This window comes from Macaca nemestrina, chromosome 15, assembly GCF_043159975.1.
Source record: "Macaca nemestrina isolate mMacNem1 chromosome 15, mMacNem.hap1, whole genome shotgun sequence".
NCBI lineage: Eukaryota > Metazoa > Chordata > Mammalia > Primates > Cercopithecidae > Macaca > Macaca nemestrina.
This window is the reverse complement of record NC_092139.1, coordinates 93,892,899-93,917,337: the sequence shown is the minus strand read 5'-3', so window position 1 is coordinate 93,917,337 and position 24,439 is coordinate 93,892,899. Positions and strand designations below refer to the sequence as shown.

The 24,439-nt window shown below is 45.5% G+C and overlaps 1 protein-coding gene across 11 annotated transcripts in view; it reads right to left on the bottom strand.

The window, feature by feature from the left end:
* The window catches only part of LOC105495710 (seizure related 6 homolog like), a 215,873-nt gene that overhangs the window by 68,267 nt on the left and 123,167 nt on the right, over positions 1-24,439 (bottom strand). For all 11 annotated transcript variants that reach the window (XM_011765435.3, XM_011765436.3, XM_011765437.3 and 8 more), the window contains exons 2-9: positions 22,843-23,565; positions 21,564-21,697; positions 18,970-19,162; positions 16,872-17,057; positions 10,225-10,390; positions 5,569-5,735; positions 4,450-4,644; positions 2,513-2,651 (exon numbers count right to left, since the gene is read on the bottom strand). In XM_011765435.3, the coding sequence (XP_011763737.1) occupies positions 2,513-2,651; positions 4,450-4,644; positions 5,569-5,735; positions 10,225-10,390; positions 16,872-17,057; positions 18,970-19,162; positions 21,564-21,697; positions 22,843-23,565 (1,903 nt within the window). The remainder of the gene's footprint in view (positions 1-2,512; positions 2,652-4,449; positions 4,645-5,568; positions 5,736-10,224; positions 10,391-16,871; positions 17,058-18,969; positions 19,163-21,563; positions 21,698-22,842; positions 23,566-24,439) is intronic.

The following is a 24,439-nucleotide window of genomic DNA, read 5'->3' as shown; positions in this document are numbered from 1 at the left end:
TTTACTTTCTTCCCTGCCTCACCTGCTAGGCATGCAGGGTGAGGACTGCCCTGCTTTTCTCACAACTGTATCTTCAATGCTAAGCCTGCTACTGGCACACAGTGGGTACACAGTAATTTTTTCCCTAGAGTTAAGAGAGACAACCCATTCCATTCTTTTTAATATGAATTTTACCACTGAAGAAACAACCATTAGAACCCTTCCAGCACATAAAATTATGCTTGCCTTATAGTAGACACTCAAACAATTTGTTTGGAATGAATGAATAAGCATCTTATTCCAGACTCTAGAAGTCAGAGAGAAACGAATGGGGGGAAGAGGATGAGGTCTATTTAATTCAATTTTAATTTTAACTTTTTTGTTAGAGACAGAGTCTTACTCTGTTGCCCAGGCTGAAGTGCAGTGGTGTGATCATGGCTCACTGCAGCATGGAACTCCAGGGCTCAAGTAATCCTCTCACCTGAGCCTCCCAGGTAGCTGGGACTACAGGTGCCACCAAGCCTGGCTAGTTTTTTTAATTGTTTGTAAAAATGGGGGTCTCACTATGTTGCCTAGGCTGGTCTTGAACTCCTGGCCCTAAGTGATTCTCCTACCTCAGCCTCTCAAAATGTTGAGATTACAGGTGTGAGCCACTGTGCCCAGACGAGGATGAGCTTTATTGAGGACTGAGGCAATGGGCAAGGAACGTGAAAAATCTGCCTCCAGCAGCCACAAAGCATTGATATTCCAAGACCCCCTTACAGGAGAGAAAAACTGAGGCCCAGAGAGAGGCGAGAACAGGTGAGCCCAGCCCAAAGTCATATGTGAAGGAGGTGGAATTCTTTCTTAGATTGGCCTGACCCCAAGTCCACAAGGGGTGGCTATTCAAGCTGTGTAAGTCTCTGACTCCGCTGGAGAAGGAGGTTCTGGGACAACCTCTGGGGACACTTTTTTTTTTTGAGACAGGGTCTTACTTTGTCACCCGGGCTGGAGTGCAGTGGCATGATCACGGCTCACTGCAGCCTCAATTTCCCAGGCTCAAGAGATCCTCCCATCTCAGCCTCTCAAGTAGCTGGTACCACAGGCGTGTGCCACCACACCCAGCTAATTTTTGTTTTTTTGAAGAGATAGGATGCCCCTATGTTGTTGGGATTGGTGTCAAACTCCTGGTCTCAAGCAGTCCTCCTGCCTCAGCCTCCCAAAGTGTTCGGGTTACAGTCATGAGCCACGGCACCTAGCCTAAGGACACTCTTGCTGCATCTAAGGAACAACCTCAAAAGCCAGTCACTAATAATTTGAAAATAATGTCTCTTTCTCTTGCAAGGTTCCTCTGCAGAGCCAGACAACCCTGAGTGCTGCTTCCCCAGCCTGCTGGGTTTCAGCACTCTCTCCTCCCCCAACCACCCTCCCGTCTGCCACCTGGGTCTGCCGGGAACTCTGTATTCTGCTTGCTCCAGACACCACCATCTGTCTTTGTCCACTTCTCACCCCCATCTCACATGGGGCAGTGGAAAGAGCATGACTGAGAAGCCACAGAAGCCTGAATTTCAGCTACTCGCTGGCTTTCTGGGTGGCCTCCCTGCATTTCTGCTGCCTTCTCAGACAGTGGGGTTAATGACCTCCCAGGCAGGGTTCTTTGTGAGAATGACCTAAGACAGAAATGTTTAGAGCAGTCACTTTTGCATCTGGCCCAGAGTAACTGCTTCCCTGCAAATGTCACCCTCATGGGGAGCTAGCGGGGAACATTCTGGATGGAGAATCTAATGGTTACCCCTTGTGAATATGAGAAACCCAGCCGCACAGCCAAGTAAGTCTGTTCATTAAAAACATTTTTTTTTTCATTCAGCAATCATTTCCTGAACATCTACTGTGTATCAGGCTCTGTGTTAGACTGTGGAGACAGAGGGTGGTCAGACCCAGCCCCAGTGGAGAGGACCTTCTGGTTTAGTTGAGGGAGACAAACAGGAAAATAAACAACTGTAGTCCTGTAAACAAGTGTTATAGTGCCCCCCTCTCCCTGGCCACACTGGCCATTCGGTCCTTTGAAAATGAGATGCTTGCCACAGGGCCTTTGCACATTCTGTTCATTTAGGATGCATCACTCCAACTCATCTTTTAGTTCTGAGCTTTAGTATCAGAACCTTGGGGAAGACTTTTCTGATCTTCCTCTTTATATCAAATTCCAGTTATAGAATCTCATAGCACCATTCACCTCTCCTTACATCCCTTATTGAAGTTAGAGTGTGCAATTATTTGTGTATGCCCTCATTTCATATTTGTTTCCTTAGACTGAATTTCCCAAAGATAGGGACTCTCTCTCTCTCTCTCTCTCTCTCTCTGTGTGTGTATGTGTGTGTGTGCGCGCGCACGCTGCTGTTGTCAATCTCACTATGGGAATGCCTGTTCTCTGCACAGTCCCTGGCACATAGTAGATGCTTAGTTACTACTGGTTGAAAGAATAAAGCAGGAGCAATTTCTTTCCCAATCTCCCAAATTTTGCCAAATTAGAGGACAGCCCATTATAAATACTCACAACTGGATATCTAAGAAGATCCGTTTCTCTTCTCCCACGTGGATCTTCCAGATACAATCTTCACCTTCCACGTAGGGCTCCGGCCAGTTTGGGGACAGTACCACCCCAGCCACAGCAGAGAGCTCACCACCGCACATGGCTGTAAAAGACAGACAGGCAGGAAGGTGGACTTTATTTGTAAAGAAGTCAGTGTGGCATAGCGGCTAACCCTGTGGGCTATGAAGTCAGCCGTGAATCTCTGTGTACTGTGGACAGGTGCCTTTACTTCAGGCAGCCAGCACGTGTGTGTGTGTGTGTGTGTAATGATTAAATGAGAGCTGGCCAGCTGCCTGCCCTGCAGCTGACAGTTGGTAAAAGTTGGGCTAAGGAGCGCTATTGCTCTTTCAAGACCAAGGATGGAGCTCAGTGGTCAGAATGACTCCTCAACAGCCTCTGCTCTTTTGCAGGGTGAGTAGTGGCTAAGAGACCGCTCACTCAAGTTAGGTGGTCCCAGGGTTCCAATCTTGTCTCTGCTGCTAACAATCTGTAAGAGGAGGTATGTAATTTCCCAGAGCCTCAGCTCCCTTTCTCTATAAAATGGGGGCAATACCACTGCCAGCCTCATTGGGTGATTTTGAGGCTTAAGCTCATGAATGTCAAACATGCTGCACAGCGCCTGGCACGTGGTAGCTGCTCGATAATTTAGATAATGTTGCTATGACAGGTCCCGGCCCTGAACTGGAAGCAGAGATGTGGCTGCGGCAGGTGCCCTTTAAATTCCACTCTGTGTTTACCGCTTTGGAAAGTTCTCAACATGGCAGAGGCCAAAGCACCAATAAATTCCGCTCTGTTAAACCGGCACATCTAATATAGGGATCAATTCCTCACCGTGGCAAGGCTGTGATTTCACGCCAACTGCCATTGAGGCGGTGGCTGCCAAGAGTGAGGGCACCCTTCATTACTCCACATGCTACCAGGAGACCCAGGCTCAGGGTGGCTCAGCGGCCTTGAATATGGGGAAATGGGCCGGGCGCGATGCTCATGCCTGTAATCCCAGCACTTTGGGAGGCCAAGGCAGGTGGATCACCTGAGGTCAGGAGTTCAAGACCAGCCTGGCTAATACGGTGAAACCCTGTCTCTACTAAAAATACAGAATTAGCCGGGCGTTGTGGCCCATGCCTGTAACCCCAGCTACTCAGGAGGCTGAGACAGGAGAATTGCTTGAACCCGGGAGGCAGAGGCTGCAGTGAGCCAAACGAGTCTCCATCTCAACAATGCCAAAAAGAATATGGGGAAACTGGCAGGACAGTCCACTGGAGCCTGTGTAGATGAGGGTTCTCTGCAGCCAACACTGTCCAGTGGGGCTCAGAGCACAGTACTCTGAGAGCAGAGAGACCTGAGTTCCATTCCTGTCCCTGCCAATTCCCCTCAGTGTGTTCTTAAACAGGTCACTTCATAGCATTAGTTTTCTCACATGCAAATAGGGCTGATAGAATCTACTTTATAAGGCTATGGTGAGGTTGAAATCAGATAATGCACATACACCCTTAGCAAAGCACTGGTAGCATAATTATTACACACCAATTAATAACTATTATTATTCTTATTAGTGAGATTCAGGGCTGCCCTGGGTTGTTGCATGGGTTGTGCACTGCACAAGCATGCATAGCAGAGGGAGTATTTACGAGCTGAAATCCATGCAGTATTCAGCTCACCAAGCTGTGCACTATGGGACCTATGCCCGGAGGAAGGCGAACCTTTTAAAATTTACCCATTTTGTAATTTTCTCAAGACCTGCACCAACCCTGAACCAAAGGACAGTGAACCTTGGAAAGGGTTCTAATCCTAAAATTGGTATGAAAACTGGGGACAGGCCTCTAAGCTGGGGCCTTGGTCTTCTCATCCGAAGGGTGGAGGTCCCTGGGGTGCCATGGGAAGAGTGTCGTGGGTCCGCTCACCTCTGCAGAGGGGCTCCGTGTCATTCCAGTATGGGTCCCGCACATTGATGCATTCGATGATGGCCGGGCCCTGCTCCAGGGAGTGGCCGGGGTCGCAGGTGAACTCCACTATAGTCCCAATGTTATAGGTCGGGTCGGATGTAGTGAAGTTCCCATTCTGGATGTAGGGCTCGTAGCAGTGGCCTTTCTCAAACGCTGAGGAAGGGAAACAAAGAGAGGCAGGAGTTCAGATGAGTCAGGGACTACCCCATGGTGCTGTATTTCAGAAGATGGGTCTCCTGTGCTGTTTAGAAAAGCCCTAAAGAAAACAAGTACCAAATCACATGTCCTGGTTCCAGACGATGTGCTGAGAACCCTGGGGCCACCCAGTTGACTCCTTGGGGCCTCATTTAAACAAATCTAAAATAGGAATAAGAATCTCTGTCTTCTCCACCCTGTGGAGTTGTTGTGTTTTAATACCTTTCCACGTCCGATTCCACAGAAGGATCTTCAGAGCCCTGATTTTTTTTTGCCACTGGAAACTGTAGGGTTGTCTATGATAAAAACCAACTTTTCTTGGCAAAGCCAGAACAGAAGGTCCTCCAACATACATGAAATGCCCAGTGAATCCCTTCTTCAAGAGTCAGGGTCTCAGCAGGAGGCGCTCTTGCTAAATTCTTCTTGGAAGAAGAAGTGGCTGAATTATAAGAGGTCTACTAGGTGGAGTGGAGCAGAGCTTAAGGGCTCCCCAGTACAGGATGGACAGAGATCTTAACTCCATCCTTGTTCACTGGTGGTCTTGGGCAGGTCACCCAAGTTTCTTAAACCTCAGTTTCCTCACCGAAAATCAGATAGAATAACAGTTCTAATGTTTCAGTGTGATGAGGATCAAACATGATGCAGAAGCTGAAATCCAAGGAGACAATGCACAGAAGGCACTGAGCACGTAGTAAGTGCACAGCTAATGGTAGGCATTATTATTAATGAAACCAAGAGCCTGTCTTTGGAAACCAAAGGATCCACATGGCCACAGGATTTCCCATATCCTTCGCAGCCCAGATTTCTATCTCCCCATGCTTTCCCTGCTCCCAGGCTACTCCCAGCCCCACAAGAGAAGGGGAAGCCCCCAGGGACCCTCACCCTCAAATCGGATGTTGAAGGTGGAGGCTGCTCGGGCCTGGTCGGACGTGAACTCGATACGGATGGTGTCGCCCTCGCTCAGCAGGCCCTCAAAAGGGACACTCTCAGTTTGAAGGGAGTCGTAGAGAAGAGCTGACTTGTTGGTCTGCCCGCTGTGAACCGTCATCCTGGTAGTGGGAGCAGAGAGACAGAGGGACACTGACAGATTTTCCTGGGTCACTGACATGGCAGAGGAAGGGGTGTGCTATGACTGCCACCTCTGGAGCCTCATTACCTGATCCCAAACCTAACTCTGCCTCTTTTTTTTTCTTTCTTTCTTTTTGATGGAGTTTCACTCTTGTTGCCCAGCCTGGAGTTCAATGGTGCGATCTTGGCTCACTGCAACCTCTGCCTCTCACGTTCAAGCGATTCTCCTGTCTCAGCTTCCCGAGTAGCTGGGATTACAGATGTGCCCCACCATACCCAGCAAATTTTTGTATTTTTAGTAGAGACAGGGTTTCACCATGTTGGCCAGGCTGGTCTCGAACTTCTGACCTCAGGTGATCCACCTGCTTTAGCCTTCCAAAGTGCTTACAGGCGTGAGCCACCTTGCCCAGTCCTGACTTTGCCTCTTATGTGCTCAGACAAGTGTCATCTTATCAAACCCGTTTCCTCTTCTGTACAATGGGACTAAATGCATGTCCTGGCTTCCTTATGATTTATTCTGAGGTTGTAGGGAGAGTAATGTATATGATGTAATAAACCAAACGATGAACTAATGAATTGATGTTGACTATTATTATTAATTGAGAAGTTGGAATTAATGGACTAATCTCATTGCCGAAAGGGTGGCTTATGTAGTCAGGCAGACCTGGGTGTGAGTCCTGACTCCGTCACTTCTGACCTGTGTCACTTTGCACAAGAACACTTCACCTCTCTGAGTCTCTGTTTTCTCATCTGTAAAATGGGTACAATTGCACCTATATCAGAGTGTGGGGCGCGGTGGCTCATGTCTATAATCCCAGCACTTTGGGAGGCCAAGGTGGGTGGATCATGTGAGGTCAGGAGTTAGATACCAGCCTGGCCAACATCATGACACTCCGTCTCTACTAAAAATACAAAAATTAGTCAGGTATGGTGGCGTGTGCCTGTAGTCCCTGCTACTCTGGAGGCTGAGGCAGGAGAATCACTTGAACCTGGAAGCCAGAGATCGCAGTGAGCTGAGATTGAGCCACTGTACTCCAGCTTGGGTGACAGAGCAAGATTCAGTCTAAAAAAAAAAAAAAAAAAAAAAATTAACAGGGCACAGTAGGTAAGTTTTCTTTATTAAGCATTTGACCCCCGCCAGGCTCTGTCTCTGATCCCCATTTTCTAAGAGCACTGTGTGGGAAGTCAGGAGTCATAATTCTCGTTTCCCAATTCCCCATCTGGATTAACATTAAGTCTTAAAACATCTTTCAGCCTCAGTGTCCTCAACTGTGAAAGGAGGGACCTGACCATAGTGTCGTTCTGACCTATCTTACAGGTGGGCTTTGAGAATATTTCAGAATAAAAAGTGCCCTGAAAAATAAAATGTGTTAAACAAAATGTTGGGTATTTATTTTTATTGTTATTAAAGCTATTTGAACTTGACTCCTTGCCAGCCTTGGTTTTTTAAAGAAATTATGCAAAAGTGGTGAAGAAAACAGTATACAAATTAGATAAGTTTCTTTTATGGAGTCATAAACACACATTTTTAAGCCTTTGAGGTTTTTACTGACTCATAAAAATAGTTTATTTTATGTTGCCCAGATGAATTTCTAATGTCACTAAGATGTATAAATGTTGGAGCCACAGTTGGTTTCTTTCGCTATATGTCCAGTATGGCTGAGGCAAGGATGGGGGCTGTGGTGAAGTCCAGGGGGCATCCCAGGAGTGGGAAGGGGCATTGACATAGTCTTCTGATTCCTGATGACTCTGTGGTATCTTAGGGACTGTGTGTTGGGACACCTCTTTCAAAGAACAGGAGCCTTTGGCAAAGAGGGTTTCTCTGGAGGAAAGCTTCAAGATCTCAACATCTCTATAGACTATTAATCTTTTAAAACCAGCAATTTTCTAATCATATTTTCTAGAATGTCTGCAATAGTAATGTATTTTCTCTCAAATTCTTATGTAGTCTATGGTCAAATGGATTTGCAAAATACTGAATTAAATAAAAATTAAATTTTTTTTTCCTGCAGGACTTAACAGTACCTTTGTTAGCTAGTACATATTAAGACCTTTCAAGGCAAGGATAGGGTGGGCACAGTGTCTTCCAAACATGCTTGACTATAGAAGTCATTTTTTATGGGGCATGTTGTGAGACGAGTTTAGAAAGAGTTCATTTGGAGGAAAATCATCTTACAATCTTTATTCATGTTCCTCCTCTACTAAAAAGCCTTCCATGGCTCTCTATTGCCTGTAAAAGTAGCCTGGCATTCAAAGTCCTTCAGGATATAACCCCAGTCTACATTCCCAGCTCTCTTTCCTCCTGTTCCCGTGAGAACTTCTGCTGCAGCTCCCCAACACATTTACTAATTCTTTCCTCTACATCTTCGTGCTCATCCCCCAATTCTCCATGCCTGGAATACCCTCCTTTTGTATTCTTTGGACCCATTATCCAATCTCCTTCCATTTTGACTTTAGGTCAAAGTCTTATTTCCTTTGTAGAGTCCTATCTAGCTCTGAGTTCTTGCAACTGACATATTGTGGTATTTTAGCCATTTCCCCTCAATAAAGTGCATGGGACAGACATAATTGATTTCTCTTTTCTTCTTGGCCCAGAGAGTAGTGTCTTCATCGTTTTTTTGTGTGTGTTGACCTTAAAGCTTGATGAACTCTACAAACTTCTTTTCCTACTGATACACTTGAAAGCTGTATTTTTTTCCCTGGTAAGTGTCAACTCATACAGATCTTTGCTAGTGACCAGTACCAGTGGGGGGCCCACTTGTCAGGATTTAAACAACTTGCAGAAAATACTCATTTTGATGCATTCTTTTGTCTCTGCTAATTCTTGTTGTCTAGTATAAACTTAAGCTTGGCTCATCTCAAGCACCCCTCAGAAGAGGCAGATCTGAGGTCTAAGATTTGGAAATGGTCCTTCACCAAGGGTTCCCGTGCCTGGATTTTCAGAGTCTCCAGAAGAAAGGATAGGGAATCTGATTTTTAAAGAGTTCCCCAGCTTATTATTCTGGTGCTGCTGAAAAGCCATGTTTGGGAGCCCCTGCTTGATACCTTACACTTTAAAGAAGCAATTTATTGATATACAGTTGTTCTGGATAAAGCTGAACTGCCTAGACGGAAGTGGACTCAAGAAGCATGGGAAAATTATTCAGTTGTCTTTTTGTTTTTTTTAAAAAAGTCTTTCCAACCTAAAGACCTGATAGTCTAGGTTTGACCCATCAAAGAAGCCAAAACACTAGAATTCTTAGATCAAAAATTCTAAGGTGGGGGCATTCTGGAAGTGCAATAAACACTGCCAGTGCCCTACCCTCTCCTACCCCTCAGCAGTCAACTGCTCCCACATTTTCTGCTGGCCTCCGACCACAAATCTCTGAGAATCAGTCAACTCAACCAGCTCAAAGGGTGGCAGCTGATGTTGGGGATAGTTAGTGCTCCTCATCGCATCTCTCATCCAGTGATGAATGGGAGCTGGTGCATAAATACCCCAGCTCCCTCACTCTTCCAACAGGTCCACTCTGAGGTATGCTCAACACAGTTGCCCAGAGGTCTCCAGTGGACAGAATCCCAATTTTCCCAGCAGTCACCTGATTATTAGTGCAACTAGTATTCACAATCTCACTTTCCCATGCACCTCCTAGTGCTTAGTAGGATCAGCTCCCCAGTAAACTACTTCCTCTCACATCCTTATCACCATGTTTGATTCCAAGGAAACCCAATTCACGACAGCAAGTCAAAACAGCTAAAGTCCTAGTTTTCTAGACTGTCTTAGAATGAGATCGCAGAATAATCCAGAATATTCTAGAACAAGACCCCATAATATTCTAGAATAAGACCCCAGAATATCCCAGAATAAGATCCCAGAATATTTCAGAACATTCTGGAATAAGACCCCAGAATTTCTAGAATAAGATCCCCAAATATTCTAGAATAAGATCCCAGAATACTAAAGTTGTATAATGCTGGATTCTGTGCATATTATTAAGAGTCTACAGACACACTCTTGCTGAGATACTGCCTGGTAACTTCTCTCTAGTTCTTTCACGTGCATACGTCTAGTTTTTCCTTCTCAATTTCCTATCATGCCAGAAACTAATATTTTCTACTTCTTTCCTATTCTCCATGGAGCCTAATATATGGCTGGGTACTGAGCAGATGATCAATACGTACTCCCTTTTTGTTCAACTGCAAAAAGGGGTGTGCAAGAGAAAGAACAGGGCAGTTCCCTTTTTGCCTCTTCCCCTAGCCTGCTGTATGAGCTGGGACAGGTCGCTTTCCTTCTGCATGCCCCAGTTTCCTTATCTGTAAAAGGAAGACATTGAAGCTGATGGTGTCTAAGATATTTGCCATCCACCCCAGCTCTTCTTTTCTTGAATTCCGTGAGCCAAAACTTCAGCCATTTCAAGACTCCAAGTCCCCAAGCCATGTTCTAATATTCTGGGAGGAAACGGAGTTGGGTGTGGACCTTCAGAGCTTTACCTGTCCTTGTCATGCAGCGACAGCCTCTCAAAGTGCAGGTGCAGCTTCTGGCCCTCTGGAGCTTCAATCGTCCAGACACAGAATTGGCTCCCATTGGTGTTTCCAGGGTAACTTGGGGAGAGGACGCGGCCGATGGTGGCATTGTGCACTGTCCCTCCACAAGGAGCTGGATCCAGAAAGGGGTGGGTGGGCAATGTGAGAGAGCAGAGAGAGAGAAAGAGAGGAGAGAGACAGAGAGAGAAATGAGAGAGAGAGAGAGAGAGAGAGAGAGAGAGAGAGAGAGAAGGAAGTGAGTGTTTCACTCTCCGCTGATCCCCACCGCTGCCCCTTGCCTAGGGTGAAACATCAGAGACCTGGAGCGGGAAGAAACAGGGCAGGGAGAGAAAGCTTGGAAGGGAATTGTCCTCCTGGGAGGAAATTCTCCTGTTTGACAGGAGATTTCACTCTACAATTGGAACCATCAACATGTGTATTTCATGGTAGGGAATGACTGCTATTTAATGACAGTTCTATGGTGCTGGCTGTGCCCTGACTTTTAATCACAAAATGGCAATCAAGAAGGATATAAACAGGCAGTTCACAAAAGAAGAAATATATTTCTAGTACTAAGTAAGCACGAAAAAATTCAGCCTCACTAATAAAAAATGAAATGCAAATCTAAACTGTATTCTACTTTCATCCACCTAATTGGCCAAGATAAAAAGCAGCCATAAAATCTGGAAATGGTAAGGGTGATGGGAAAGGCTCACTCTCATCATAACTAGTTAGAATGCAAACTGTTATGACCTTTCAGGAGTATGATTTAGTGAAAAGCCTAGAAAACATGCTCAAACACTTTGACCTGGCAAATATGGTTCTGGATAATTATAATAAGAAAAGATTTACAGATTTGCACCAAGAGTTAGGAATGAGGATATCTTGTTTCTAAGAATGAAAAATAACAAACAAACAAACAAAAAAAAACCAAGATGAATGTCCACTCACAGATGTTTAGTGAAATACGTCATGTGCCACATAACAGTATTTCAATTTAAAACAGAGCGCATATATGATAGTGGCCCCATAAGATTTTAATATTATATTTTTATTGTATCTTTTCTATGTTTAGATAAACAAACACCATTGTGTTAAAAGTATTCAGCACAGTAACATGCTGTACAGGTTAGTAGCTGAGAAGCAATAGGCTGTACCATATAGCCTAGGTGTGTAGTAGGCTATACCATCAAGGTTCGTGTACATACACTCTATGATGTTGATGCAATGATGACGTCACCTAGAGATGCATTTCCTAGAACATATCCCCATCGTTAAGTAATGCATAACTGTAAATACACTCCAGCCATTCAGAAATTAAATACCATGTTCTCAAAGAATACTTCAGCATATAGGAAGATGCTGCTTTTTAAGTGGAAACAAACAAAAAAAAACCAGTTAGAAAATAGTGTGCCATACCTATTTTAATGAGATATTTGCAAGGATCTATTGAGACCATGAATATAAAAGTGATTTGTTCCTATTTCTTACACTTCACTATTTCTTGAAAAATTTCTTACCAGAATCATCTATTACTTTTATCATAAAAATCTAATAAAAAATATTAAAAAGTGATGTGTGCACTGGAAAGAACACCTTCCAGTTCACAAGCAAGAAGGTGTTCTTATTTGTACTCTAATTCTTAGGAAATATTTGGTTCTGAGGAAATTGTTTTCTCACGTACTATTTGGGAGAGCAGTTTTGAATTTTCTTTTCTCTTTTTTTGAGACTTTTCTTTTCTTTTTTTTTGAAACAAAGTTCTGCTCTGTCGCTGAGGCTAGAGTGCAGTGGCATGATCTCGGCTCACAGCAACCTCTGCCTCCCGGGTTCAAGCGATTCTCCTGCCTCAGCCTCCTGAGTAGCTGGGATTACAGGTGCCCACCACCACGCCCGGCTAATTTTTGTATTTTCAGTAGAGATGGGGTTTCACCATCTTGGCCAGGCTGGTCTCAAACCCTTGACCTCGTAATCCACCTGCCTTGGCCTCCCAAAATGCCGGGATTACAGGCATGAGCCGCTGCACTTGGCCAGTTTTGAATTTTCTAAGGGGAGCTGGTGGGCAGCAGACACCTCTCACTGACTGTCACAGGCAGTCCAGGAGGAAGGGATGTGAAGTATAGCCCAGGGTTATGACTGGGTAAAGTCCTACACCACGACCAGGGTTTCATTGGGAGCCATTTCTGTCTTTCAGGAGGATCAAAGGAGCTTGAAAAATATTTCCTTCCCTAGCACAGGACGCTTGGTTCCCCCTTCCTTTTCAGAGAAATAGGAGAGGAAGCAAAAGTGGGACAGGTTATTTGGAACCATCTCACAGATGGCTAAGGTGTTTGTAGGTTCCACAAAAGCTGGGACACTTTTTGTTTGCTTGCTTTCATCATACTACCAGCAACCAGAAGAGCTCCTGGTATGTAGAATGTGGTCAGTAAATATTTATTGAGTAACAACCATTAATTTTGCAAAATAGGAAAAAAGAAGTTCAAGGTGTTACGCCACTTCCTCAAGGACATACACATAATAAGTGGAGCAGTTGAGATTCAAGCTCAGGCTGCCTCACTCCAGTATCTCTTACTGAAGTCGCTACTCCGCTGTCTGTCTTATTTATGATAACCTGTTAATCCAGAAAGGTACATGGAATATAGTGGGTGCTTTATAAAATGTTTCTTGAATGAAAGAATGAATATTTTTTCCTTTTTGTATCTCTAGTATCAGCTCAAAGCTTGATACATAGCAGGTACCCATTAAATGTTTGTTGAATGATAGTATGACTGAATGGGGCTTGTGGTAGCAGAGAAGGGTGGATAACTCTTCTCTCCGCTCCAGACTGTGTTGTGACCTACAGCAAAGACATTGCCAAGAAGCTCCATGCTTCTTTCAGGACCACAGACAGAAAACTAGATTCATTTCTCTCTCCAGGCTGCCCTTCTGTCCTAGAGGAGAGGTTGTCCTGTGAAATAAGCCAGCCCTAGGTTCAAACCTTGCCAGTTAGCTGCTGTGGATCTAAGACAAGTCACTTGAGTTTACCCACTGTAAAATGGTGATAAGTCCACCCTCCTTATAGGACAGTAGTGAGAAATCAATGAAATGGTGGGTACGGGGAGCTTAGTGCCATTCCTGGCACAGAGTGGGCACTCAAAGCATAGCCAGCTCTATTGCCCTGTGGTTCAGGAGCTGAGTGATGGAGGACACTGTCCCTGGTGGGGGGCTCTGGCCATCTGTCCTCCCAAGCCGTTGATCGTTTGCAGCTTCTCTGCTTCCCTTCTTTGCCTGATTAAGCCGACTGATGGCTCTGTTTGGCTTCAATTTGCCAGCCGTGCCTTCCCATCCATCTTTCTTAGTACAAATTGAAGCTTAATTCCTCCCTGATTTCACACATAGATAAAAATTAATGTGAGAGAGGCGTGGAAACCAACTGCCCTATGGTTTGGATTTTTATCTTTGTTTAAAAAAAAGAAAGAAAAATTCTGGAGGGCCTTGGGGGAACAATACTGTAACAATTAAATCTCGGAATTCATCATTAACTCTCATTTGCTTTTTGAGCTCCACTTGGCTATGAATAACTGGAGGGTGGGAATTATGTTTTATTATTTCCAATATTGTCTTCACACACGGCTCCTAGCCTGGCACATAGTAGGTGGCAGGGCAACCTATGCTGTCTCAACCACCATCAGGACTTTCGAGAATTCTGAAAGGGTTTTGTTCTCTTGAGAGCTGAAGATGACCAAGGCTGTGCCTACTGGTACAGGGATAGTGTGGTACAGACCAGTGCTTCTCCAGGTGTAATGTGCACATGAGTCACCCAAGGGACATGTTAAAGTGAACATTTTGATTCATTTGGTTTTGCATGGAGCTCAGGATTATGCATTTCTAATAATTTTGCTAGTCTGAGGAGCACACTTTGAGTAAGGAAGCTGTAAGGGGAAGAGCTCAGGAGAGAAGGGTTCTGGACTAAGTTCTGCCACTTCAAGTATGTTACTTCATCTCTCTAAGCCTCATTCTCTTTTCCTATGAAAGTGGTAATCTTATCTCCCTGAGTTCAAGTGAAATAGTAGATATTGTCCATCTTGACTTCCATGGATGCACTCTGACCACCCTCAATCATTTTTGCCAAATAGAAGTCAGAATGATCACCCTTATGCTTACATTTTTCCAGATATCTCCTGCCTAGTCCACCTGTCTTCTCAAGACCTTGAGCAGTACAGTTTCTGACCACTGCCCCAGCCTCCTGTCCTGATATTTTCTCTGCACTTTAGCCAGATTGATCTTATGTATTTATTTGCTCTCTCAAACTCATTGAGTTCCTTCCCACCTCTGAACCTTAGCATATGCTAGTGCATCTGCCTGGAATGATCCCCTCCCCCCCTGGCCATTTTCCACCCTCAGTCTATTTCCCACTCAACTTCCAAATCTTGGCGTGTCATCAGGTAATCCTTCCTTGACCCTTCGCTCATCACTGTCCTCCTCCCAGGTGAGGTCCTCTATCACATCTTCTTCCTGCACACGTTTTCTCCATTGCAACGCCTCTCACAATCACTGGTGTCTTCTCTGTCCTCATTCGGCATCATTCCACCCTGTGAATTTCTTTCCTGGTCCTTAACACAATCTGTTACCAGCATGTTTGCATCCTTGTTTACTCATTTACACACTACAGCCTCACCTTGACTAGAAACTCTGTGACAGCAGGAACTGGGTCAGGGTTCCTGCAATAGCTCTAGCAACAGGTGCAATGCCTACCACACAGTGAGTGCTCAATGGATGTTTGTTGAATGAGTACATAGACAGGAAAGCCTCTGAATGACAAACAATGCCCAACAGGTGCTTAAAATTCCATCTGTCCTTGAAGTCTCAGATTCTATCAGCTGGCTCAGCAGGCCTACTTCTCTTTACTAGAGGGCATCAGACTGCCTCAGCAGCCTACCTTCAACAATTTCTGGGCTGGGCGTGGTGGCTCACGCCTGTAATCCCAGCACTTTGGGAGGCCGAGGTGGGTGGATCACGAGGTCAAGAGATCGAGAGCACCCTGGCTAACACAGTGAAACCCCATCTCTAGTAAAAATACAAAAAATTAGCCGGGCGTGGTGATGGGTGCCTGTAGTCCCACCTGCTCGGGAGGCAGGAGAATGGCGTGAACCCGGGAGGCGGAGCTTGCAGTGAGTGGAGATCATGCCACTGCACTGCAGCCTGGGCTACAGAGAGAGACTCCATCTCAAAAAAAAAAAAAAAAAAAACCACCACCACAACAAACAAACAAACAAAATTTCTGTGTGGTGACTGAGTAAGTGACTTCATCTCCACGAGCCTCATCTGTAAAATGGGGATAATGGCTCCCATCCTATGGGATTGCTGTGAGGATTAAATGCAGCTGCTGGCATGGTGCACAACACACATTGGCTGGGCTTGAAAAATGGCAGTAGTTACACTCAAAGCACATGAAAGAAAAGAAAAAAATTATTTAATTTTTTAATGTAAAAGCTTTGTGCATCAAATAACACTGTTAAGAAATGAAAAGACAACCCATGAAATGGGAGAAAATATTTGCAAACCACTGATAAGGGTCTAGTGATCAGAATATATAATGAATGCTTACAACTCAACAATAAAAAGACAAACAACCTGATAAAAAATGGGCAAAGGACTTGACTAGACATTTCCCCCAAGAAGATCTACAAATGGCCAAACACACACGTGAAAAGATGCTTGACATCATTAATCATCAGGGAAATGGAAATTAACACCACGAGATCCCTTCATACCCATAAGGATGGCTATAATAAAAACAATGACGTGGAAAATAACATGTGTGGGCAAGGATGTGGAGAAACTGGTACCCTCACATTGCTGGGGGGAAGTAAAATGGTGCAGCTGCCGTGGAAAATCATTTGATGGTTCCTCAAAAAGTTATCCCTACAATGACCATAAGACCCAGCAATCCCACTCTCAAGTATATATCTAAGAGAAATGAAAACCATATCCACACAAAAAACTTGCGTACAAGTATTCATAGCAGCATTGTTCCTAATAGCTGAAAAGTAGAAACAACTCAAATGTCTACTAATGAATAAACAGATCGACAAAATGTGGCACATCCATACAATGGAATATTATTCAGCCATAAAAAGAAATGAAGTACTGATACATGCTACAACATGCATGAACCTTGAAAACACAGTGCTAAGTGCTAAGTGAAAGAAGTCAGACATAAAAGTCACATATTATATGATTCCATTTACATAAAATACCCACAGTAGATAAACCCACGGAGACAGAATGCAGATGGATGGTTGCCGGGGAGTGTGGGGAGGAAGGAGGGGTGGGGAGTGACTGCTTTCAGTACAGTGTTTCCATTTGGGGCGTTAAAGATGTTTCAGAGCTAGATAGTAGTGATGGTTGCACAGTAGTGTGAACATACTAAAATGTCTCCAGTGTTAAATTTCATATTATGTGTATTTTGCTCCAATACAAAAAACTAAATAAATAGCAATAGTCATCTATATTTGGAGCAGTTTCTTCCCCTTGGCTGAAAGCCATTCCCTGAGGTCACTCGTGATGTTCTACAGGTTGGTCTTTCCCCTCTTAGCTGGACCATCAGGTTTGGTCCGGCTGAGACTGGAGCATACCTGAGCAGATGGGCTCCTGGCTGCTCCAGTGTGGCTTGGAGGCATTGATGCACGTCAGCATCTTAGCGCCCTGGAGCTCATAGCCCAGGTGGCAGTGAAAGTGGGCCACCCCACCTGAGTGCAGGTCCATCACCGTGACATCCCCAGAGTCAGGCCGGCGGGGAAAGTTGCAGCTCAGCATGAAGGCTGGGAAGAAATGCAGAGGCAGACTCAGTCACTACTCGGAGCGGGAGATCAAGAACCTGACCCACATCCCGGGAGCCAATTTGTGCTGGGGAGAGAAGATGAGGCCCCTGGGGACTCCAGAGCTCCAGAGAACGCTATTTTTGTGACTCTCTTTGATCATATCGTGCTGAAGCTGCCAGGTTAGCACTTTCTTGGGGCTTAAAAATTGCCACCTTGCCTAACCAGAGACAGCGGGTTTGGGATGAAAAACGAGTTTCCATACCTCCTTTGAGCCTATCTCTATCTATGTGGACACAAAATGGCCTTCTCTCTGGGACTGGGAGGGGCAAGACCACCCAGGAAGTTTAGTCCCACCTGCATGCACATCTTGGGTGCTTGTTAAAAATGCAGATGCTTGAACCAGGTCTTTGGGAAATGCCCAAGGATATGAAAGCTTGAGAACTACTGGCCTGTGAGACAAGAGCTTGGGCTTTGGAGGGAAAACCAATGTTAGTTTACATTCTTACTCTATCAATTACAAATGATGTCACCTTGAGACAAGGACTTAGTGCCTCCACCTTACAGGTAGTGGAAGGGATTAAATGAGATAACACAGAGAAAGAGCCTCCTTCGCAGTCAGTAGATGGGGGTAGTAAAAGGGTGCATGGGGCCATATTGAATTCTTCAGTTTTCACAAGAGGATGTCAAATTCATCCTAGCTTCTTCACCCTAGACCATAGTCTGACTTCTGCTGCAGCATAGAATATCTGTATTCTCAGTACTGATTAGAAGGAGTACATTCACGTTCACAATTCAAATTCCTTTTTGTTGTTGCTTTTAAATTCACAACAACAGCAAAGGGAAGTATCCATATTGAAAGGCTGTGATGAAGTGGACACTCCCCTATACAGTCATCCACCTGTTTCAGAAACAGGTGAGAGAAAAGTTGAAAAGAGTTATTGTTTTGAAATGTCTGGATGATTTGATACAAAACATGATGACTCTCAATATCTGGTTGCATGGTTCACAAATCCACTTTCCATTCAGATATTTCAGCAGTTGGTAAGTATCCAAGGGAAAGTTCCTGGGTGAGGCAAAGGAGACCTGAAATCATGGGAACTGCGCAGGAGGAAATGGGGTGGAGGGAGAGGGGAAGAAAAGAGGAAGAAAAAGGGGGACTAGGAAAGGAGAGAGAGAGAGAAGGGAGGGAAAATAGAGGGTGGAAAGGAAGAGAAAGAGAGGAGGAAATGAAGAAACACACAAGAAAAGAGGGAGGAGAAAAGAAGGAAGGAGAAAGGAAGTAAGAGAAGAGAGGAATGAACAGAGAGCAAAACAGAGGAGACTTAGGAACAGACCAAAAGGAAAAACAGTAGAGGAAGAAGAAAAGAGAGAAGGATCCTGTTAAGGCTCTTTATCAGGAGTCTGTGGACACACAGGGGATCTACGTATTGAAATCAGGGTCTGCCAACTTGAATGAAGGGAAGTTACATGCTTATTTTCATTAGCCTCTACCTTAGCTGTGCTATTTCCTGACAACAAACTGCAACATTGTAGTAGAACCTGTGACTTTGACACCAAGAGAAACCACAGATATTTTTCACATCATAACGGATATCTCAGCATATTTCTTATGCTCCTTAGTACTTTGAAATGTCAACAATTATAAGAACTACTAGAAGATATTGTTTAATGAATTAATAAAAAGCACATAGATTATGGCATCATAGATTATAACAGTATTTTGATAACTGCAATTCAGTAATACTGTTTTCTTTAAACTTGTATATATTTTATTTTATACTTTAAAAAACATTATTGTGAGAAGGGGTTTGTGGGTTTTACCAAACTGTCAGAGAGGCCCCTGGCACAAAAAGTTTTAAAATCCTTTTCTCCAGAGGGAAACTGAGGCTCATCAGCCTTGGCCTGATCCTACCCTGGTAGTGTAGCTGGAAGGTCCCAAGGCCGTCGTCCTGGAAGGTCCGGAAGTAGACAGAGATGGTGTTGGTGGGGCTTCGGATTACCTGACCCTCCACCAGGAGTGTCTGGTTGGCCAGGACGGTCAGGGTGGGGCCATCCACCCCGCGGATGGACAGCAGTTCCCCCTCGGACAGGTTCACACTCTTCACCTGGGAACAGGCAGAAGCAGACAGAGACACACTCTGAGTTGTGTTTGAGACAGAGCCCTCTGAGGTTGCAAAGATGTCACTGAAAAGTGGCCCAGGCACTGATAGCCCCTGGTCAATGGGACCGCTGGACCCCATACCCAACCCACAGGAGCCCTGGGAACATCAAGGTCCCTCTAATTTCCCCAGAATCCAAGGGGATAGAGTGAAACCAAACTGCAAGGCAGAGGCATTGCAAGGGACTTGCAATGTGAGGCCCCCATTGTTGTGTCCTGTAAGAGGGGTCTTTGGCAGAGGCCCTGGATGCTAGCGGGTGGGATACATTATCCTGGAGCTGGTAAGTGGAGGCAGCATTTGGATCAGCTTGTGCTTGAGGTCCAATCTCCAGGGAGCCGGGAGAGGCATTCCACCAGAATGTATACTCTCCAAGGATAGGGATTTCTCCATGCTGTTCCATGTTTCCAGTGCCTAGAATAGTACCTGGCACATATTAGGTGCTCAGAAAATATTACAAAAAGATTGAATATGTTCTTCCATTTTCTGCATAAATTGGTAAGTGAGGGGTGGAGTCCTCATTTCTAGGGCACTCTCTGGCCCACTTTCTTATCCTCCCAAATGGTGGCTACAACTGCAGGACAATCAACCTCTACCTCAAAGGATCAGGCGCTTGCTTTGCCATTTACACTGCGGGATTTGAGAAGAAAGAAGGGAGATACTTTAGTTGTATGCAGGGAGGCTGAACAAATGGTATGTGCATGTGTGTGTGTAAGGGAGACTTTAGTCAGGTTTCCATGCCCAATTTGAAGACTTATGCTTTTATGAGTAGGGTTTGGAATTTTAGTTTCTCTGCCTCTCCTCTAAACAGGGCAGGCCTTACCCACAAGCTCTTCTTCCTTCAGGCCTTATATCTTATCCTCTTTTCTCTTGGATGAACTCCTACTCATTCACCAAAGCCCCATTAAAATTGCCCTCATCTATGAGACCTTCCCTGATTGCCAAGGAGTTTGCCTGTCCCTTTGCTGTGATTCCACAACAACCTCTGTAGACACCAACTAGAGTCCCTATTAAATGGCATCCTATGTATTTCTCTTTTAGGGCAGGCATTGCATCAGTTTTTTATATCAATATATTCTCCTGTATCAACAGCTTTGCCTGGCGCATAGTAATTGCTCAATGAATGAATGAATACTGTGCCTGGTAAAAGGCTCCACACAGTGTTGGACACATAGTGGGTCCAATACTCTTCATGACATGGAGGAAAGGGTTCATTAAGCACTAGAATCATCTGGACTGCAGATTTTCTCCAGTTTATTTTAATTCCATGAACAATTATTAAGCACCGACAGTGTGCCACACACTGTGCAAAGCTCTGGGGTCTGCAAAGACTACAGGTTCTACTGCTGAGGGGCCTACCTTTTATTTTTGTGGAAACAAAAACAAAAACAAAAACCCTTCCTAAGGTAAGGTCATACACCTGCCCCAGCTCAGAAACTTTTGACGGCTTTTTATTTCCCATGAGAAAAAGGAACATATTCAGGGTGATTAGCATACTGAAGATAACGGATAACATGCACTGCATGGTCGCGATTTCTGCTGGGCTCTGGCCAAATGATCTCTCTCTCTCCTCTCTCTCTCTCTGCTGGACTGTGGCCAAATGCTCTCTGCATTGTCATATTTTCTGCTCCCTCAAATTTTAAAAAGCAGTAACGTTATTCCTATTTTATTGATGGGGAAACTGAGGCTCAGAGAGGTGAATCTCCTTGCTCAAAGTCACGCAGTTTTAACTGGAAGAGGTAGGACTTAAAACCCAGATGTTTGAGCATTATGCCATCCTGCTTTTCCTCTCTTACTGTGTGGGCAAAAGTTTAAGAATAAAATGTTCTAATAACCAGAAAATGAAGGAAAGCAAGCAAACAAGCAAGCAAGCAAGCAAGAAAGAAAGAAGGAGAAAGAGAAAGAGAAAGAAGCAAGAACGCAAGCAAGCAAGCAAGCAAGAAAGAGAAAGAGAAAAAGAAAGAGAGAGAAACAAGCAAGCAAGCAAGCAAGAATCAAATGAATCTGGTGGAGCTTCTGTGTGTGTGTGTGTGTGTGTGTGTGTGTGTGTGTGTGTGTGTGTGTGACAGAGAGAGAGAGAGAGAGAGAGACAGAGAGAGAGATAAGCAGAGTATCAAGGGATTTTCCTTCTGGGAAATGCCTCAGAATTTGTCAGCATGTCCCCTCCATCCCTACCAAGATATTTTAGCGAGGCATTGAGTTAAGAACTCCTACTCATTTGCCAAAACCCAGCTAAAGTTGGCCTGGTCTAGCAAAGACGGAACCAAACTGGTAAGCCTGACTCATGCAATCCTCCTGAGACTTCCTGCTAGAAGAGGCTGCCTCTTGTGAGATACCCTCCTGGGGTTACCTGGAGCTCCACCCCATAGCCAGTGTAGACTGTCACGTTGTATGTGCACTCCAGAAAGTTGTTGAGGGGCAGCGGTGGGTAGTCGCTGGAGTCAATGTACCCCTCAGGATTGGAGAAGCTCACACTGCAGAGAGCTGGAAGGAAGGACTTTAATTAGGACACCAAAGACAACTTGGATGTAAGCTCAACCATGGGCTGTGGGGTGGAATGGGGGCTTTAGGGGAACCTGCATTTTGCTGTTCCCATCTGTCCTTCTGCTGTTAATTCGTCAGCTCCAGAATCGACATGATAATAAAAATAGCAATAATTGATGGGAATGATCGCTTACTATATCCTGCTAGGCACCATTTTAGCCAGTCAACAGGGGTGACCCCACTCATTCTCATAGGGACGGATAATATTTCATCCCCATTTTACAGGGAAGTAAACAAAAGCTCAGAGAGGGGCCAAGCTCAAACAGCAAGCAGGATTTGGACCCAGAGCTCACATGCTTAGGAGGATGGCCACACTGCACTTGTCCAAAACCCGTGTATGCTTGACAACTGGGGGTCCCTCTCCCATTTTAAAGATGGTAGAGAAGACTGGAGCACAGAAGCGCATTTTGTCAAGTCTAGAAAACACATGCGATGCTAAAGGTAATGTACTTTGAAAAGGCTAGTGGCTTTGAAGCAGGTTAAATGAAGAATTCTGTTCCCAGATGAAAAGATTCTGAATCTTGCTCATTAGCTGTGTGACCTTTGGCAGGTTGTTTGGGGGTCTCAGGGTTTCAGTTGTTTCATCTTTAAAATGGGGATGTTGGCTGAGTGTCCTGGCTCATGCCTGTAGTCCCAGTGCTTTGGGAGGCTGAGGTGGGAGGATTGCTTGAGCCCAGGAGTTCCCCAGCCTGGACAACAAGCAAGACCCCCTTTCTACAAAAAAAAAAAAATTAGCTGGACATCATGGTGCATGCTTGTAGTCCCAGCTACTAAAGAGGCGGAGGCAAGAGGATCACTTGAGCACGGGAGTTTGAGGCTGCAGTGAGCTATGATCGTGCCATGGCACTCCAGCCTGGGTGACAGATCAAGACCCTGTTGCTAAAACAACCTCCCAAAACAACAACAAACAAATGAAATGAGGCTGTTAATTCTGAGCCACAGGGCGAAACTCATAGTCAGTGCTCAATAGATGGTAACTGATGGTGGGGCTTGGGCTTCTTGAGCTTCCTCTACCTCCATGCCCTGAGCATAGTGAGTGCCTCATGGCTGTTTCAGGAGGGCTTCAGAAGTTGGGGGCTCCATACCTGGTGCCTGCTCGGTGGTGATGACCGTGGTGGTGATAATGGTGGAGGTAGTAGTCTCCTGGCTCTCTTCTGAGGCTGACCCAGTCAGCTCATTCTCACCTTTGTCCATCAGGGCCATGGGGCTGGTGTCCTCTTGTGGGGCCTCCTGGGCCATGTCAGGCCCAGGTTCCCCAGGTTCTGACCTCTGGGGGAGCGTGTGGGCCATATAGGGCTGCGAAGTGAAGGGGGAGATTTGCAGGGGTGCGGGTGTTGTGGGGACTGCACTCTCCTTTCTGTCCAGCCAGAGGGGCACTTCTGATGCTTCCTCGGAGGCCACGATAGGGTCCGGGTCCCCCGGTGGGCCAGGCTTCTCCGTGGAGGAGGAGAGGAGACCCAGGCCCTGGGACGCTGGCTGGGACCCCGCCCTTTGGACAGTGGCTGCAGAGGTGGCCTTGGGCCTCAGCTGCTTCCTGGCGGAGTTCACCTGCTTGAGCGAAGGCGGTTTCTTCTTGGGGGGCAAGGCGTGCTTGGGACGGGCCTCCTCTGGAAGCAGCGGTGACAGGGCTGGGGTGTCGTGATGTGCAGAGGGTACGGTCCCATCCAGCTCCAGCTCTCCCAGCACTTCCCCGGACTGTGAGGAACTGGGGGGTGCAGTTACCAGTCTCTCTTCGGGGTGCTCTTTGCCAGGACTGCCTCTCTCCAGGGCTCCTGAGGGCAGGAGGTAAGGACCCTCGGGAAGAGCGTCTTGGAAGAGGAGAAAAGACACCAATTAGTTTGGGGAGATTTAGGACCTTCACCTGCTGTCAGACTCTGAGGATGGCCCTCCTAAGGGCGGTGCCCAAGGCTCGTCAGGCTGGCCTCTAAACCAACTCTTCCTTTCTCTGTCCCTCCCTTCATTTCTTTTTTCTCCTCCTTCCCTCTCACCCTCTTCCTCTTCTTTCTTCCTTCTTTTCCTCCTACCCTCCCTCTCTCTCCTTCCTACCCTCCCTCTCTCTCCTTCCTTCCTTCCTTCTTCCTCCTTCCTCTTTTCTTTCTTTCTTCCTTCCTTCTTCCTCCTTACTCTTCTTTCTTTCTTTCTTTCTTTCTTTCTTTCTTTCTTTCTTTCTTTCTTTCTTTCTTTCTTTCTTTCTTTCTTTCTTTCTTTCTTTCTTTCTTTCTCTCTCTCTCTTTCTTTCTTTTTCTTTCTTTCTTTCTTTTCTTCTTCCCTCCCTCCCTTCCTCCCTCCTTCCTTTCTTCTTCCATTTTTCTTTCTTCCTTCCTCCTTCATTTCCTTCCCTCATTCCTCCACTTCCTTCCTTCCTTCTTTTTCCTGAAGACTTGGGCTTGATCATGCCAGGACTGAGTTAAGCATTAGGAGTATAGAAACAAAAAGCACAGGGGTCTCACTGCCTGGTTGTATATGTACTGGGAAGGGGGATGGGAAAGTAGACACAATCATATTTGATATGATGAATGCTTGGAAAGAGAAAAGCTTGTGTGCTAGGAGGACAGAGAAGACAGGCCCCTAACCCCGTCTGCAGGACAGGCCTGCTGTGTACAGTTGGGCAGATTGCTCCCTGTACAAAGACATGCGGCGGCTAAGAGGATGAGTGGAGATGGACACCAGGCCACACTCTCT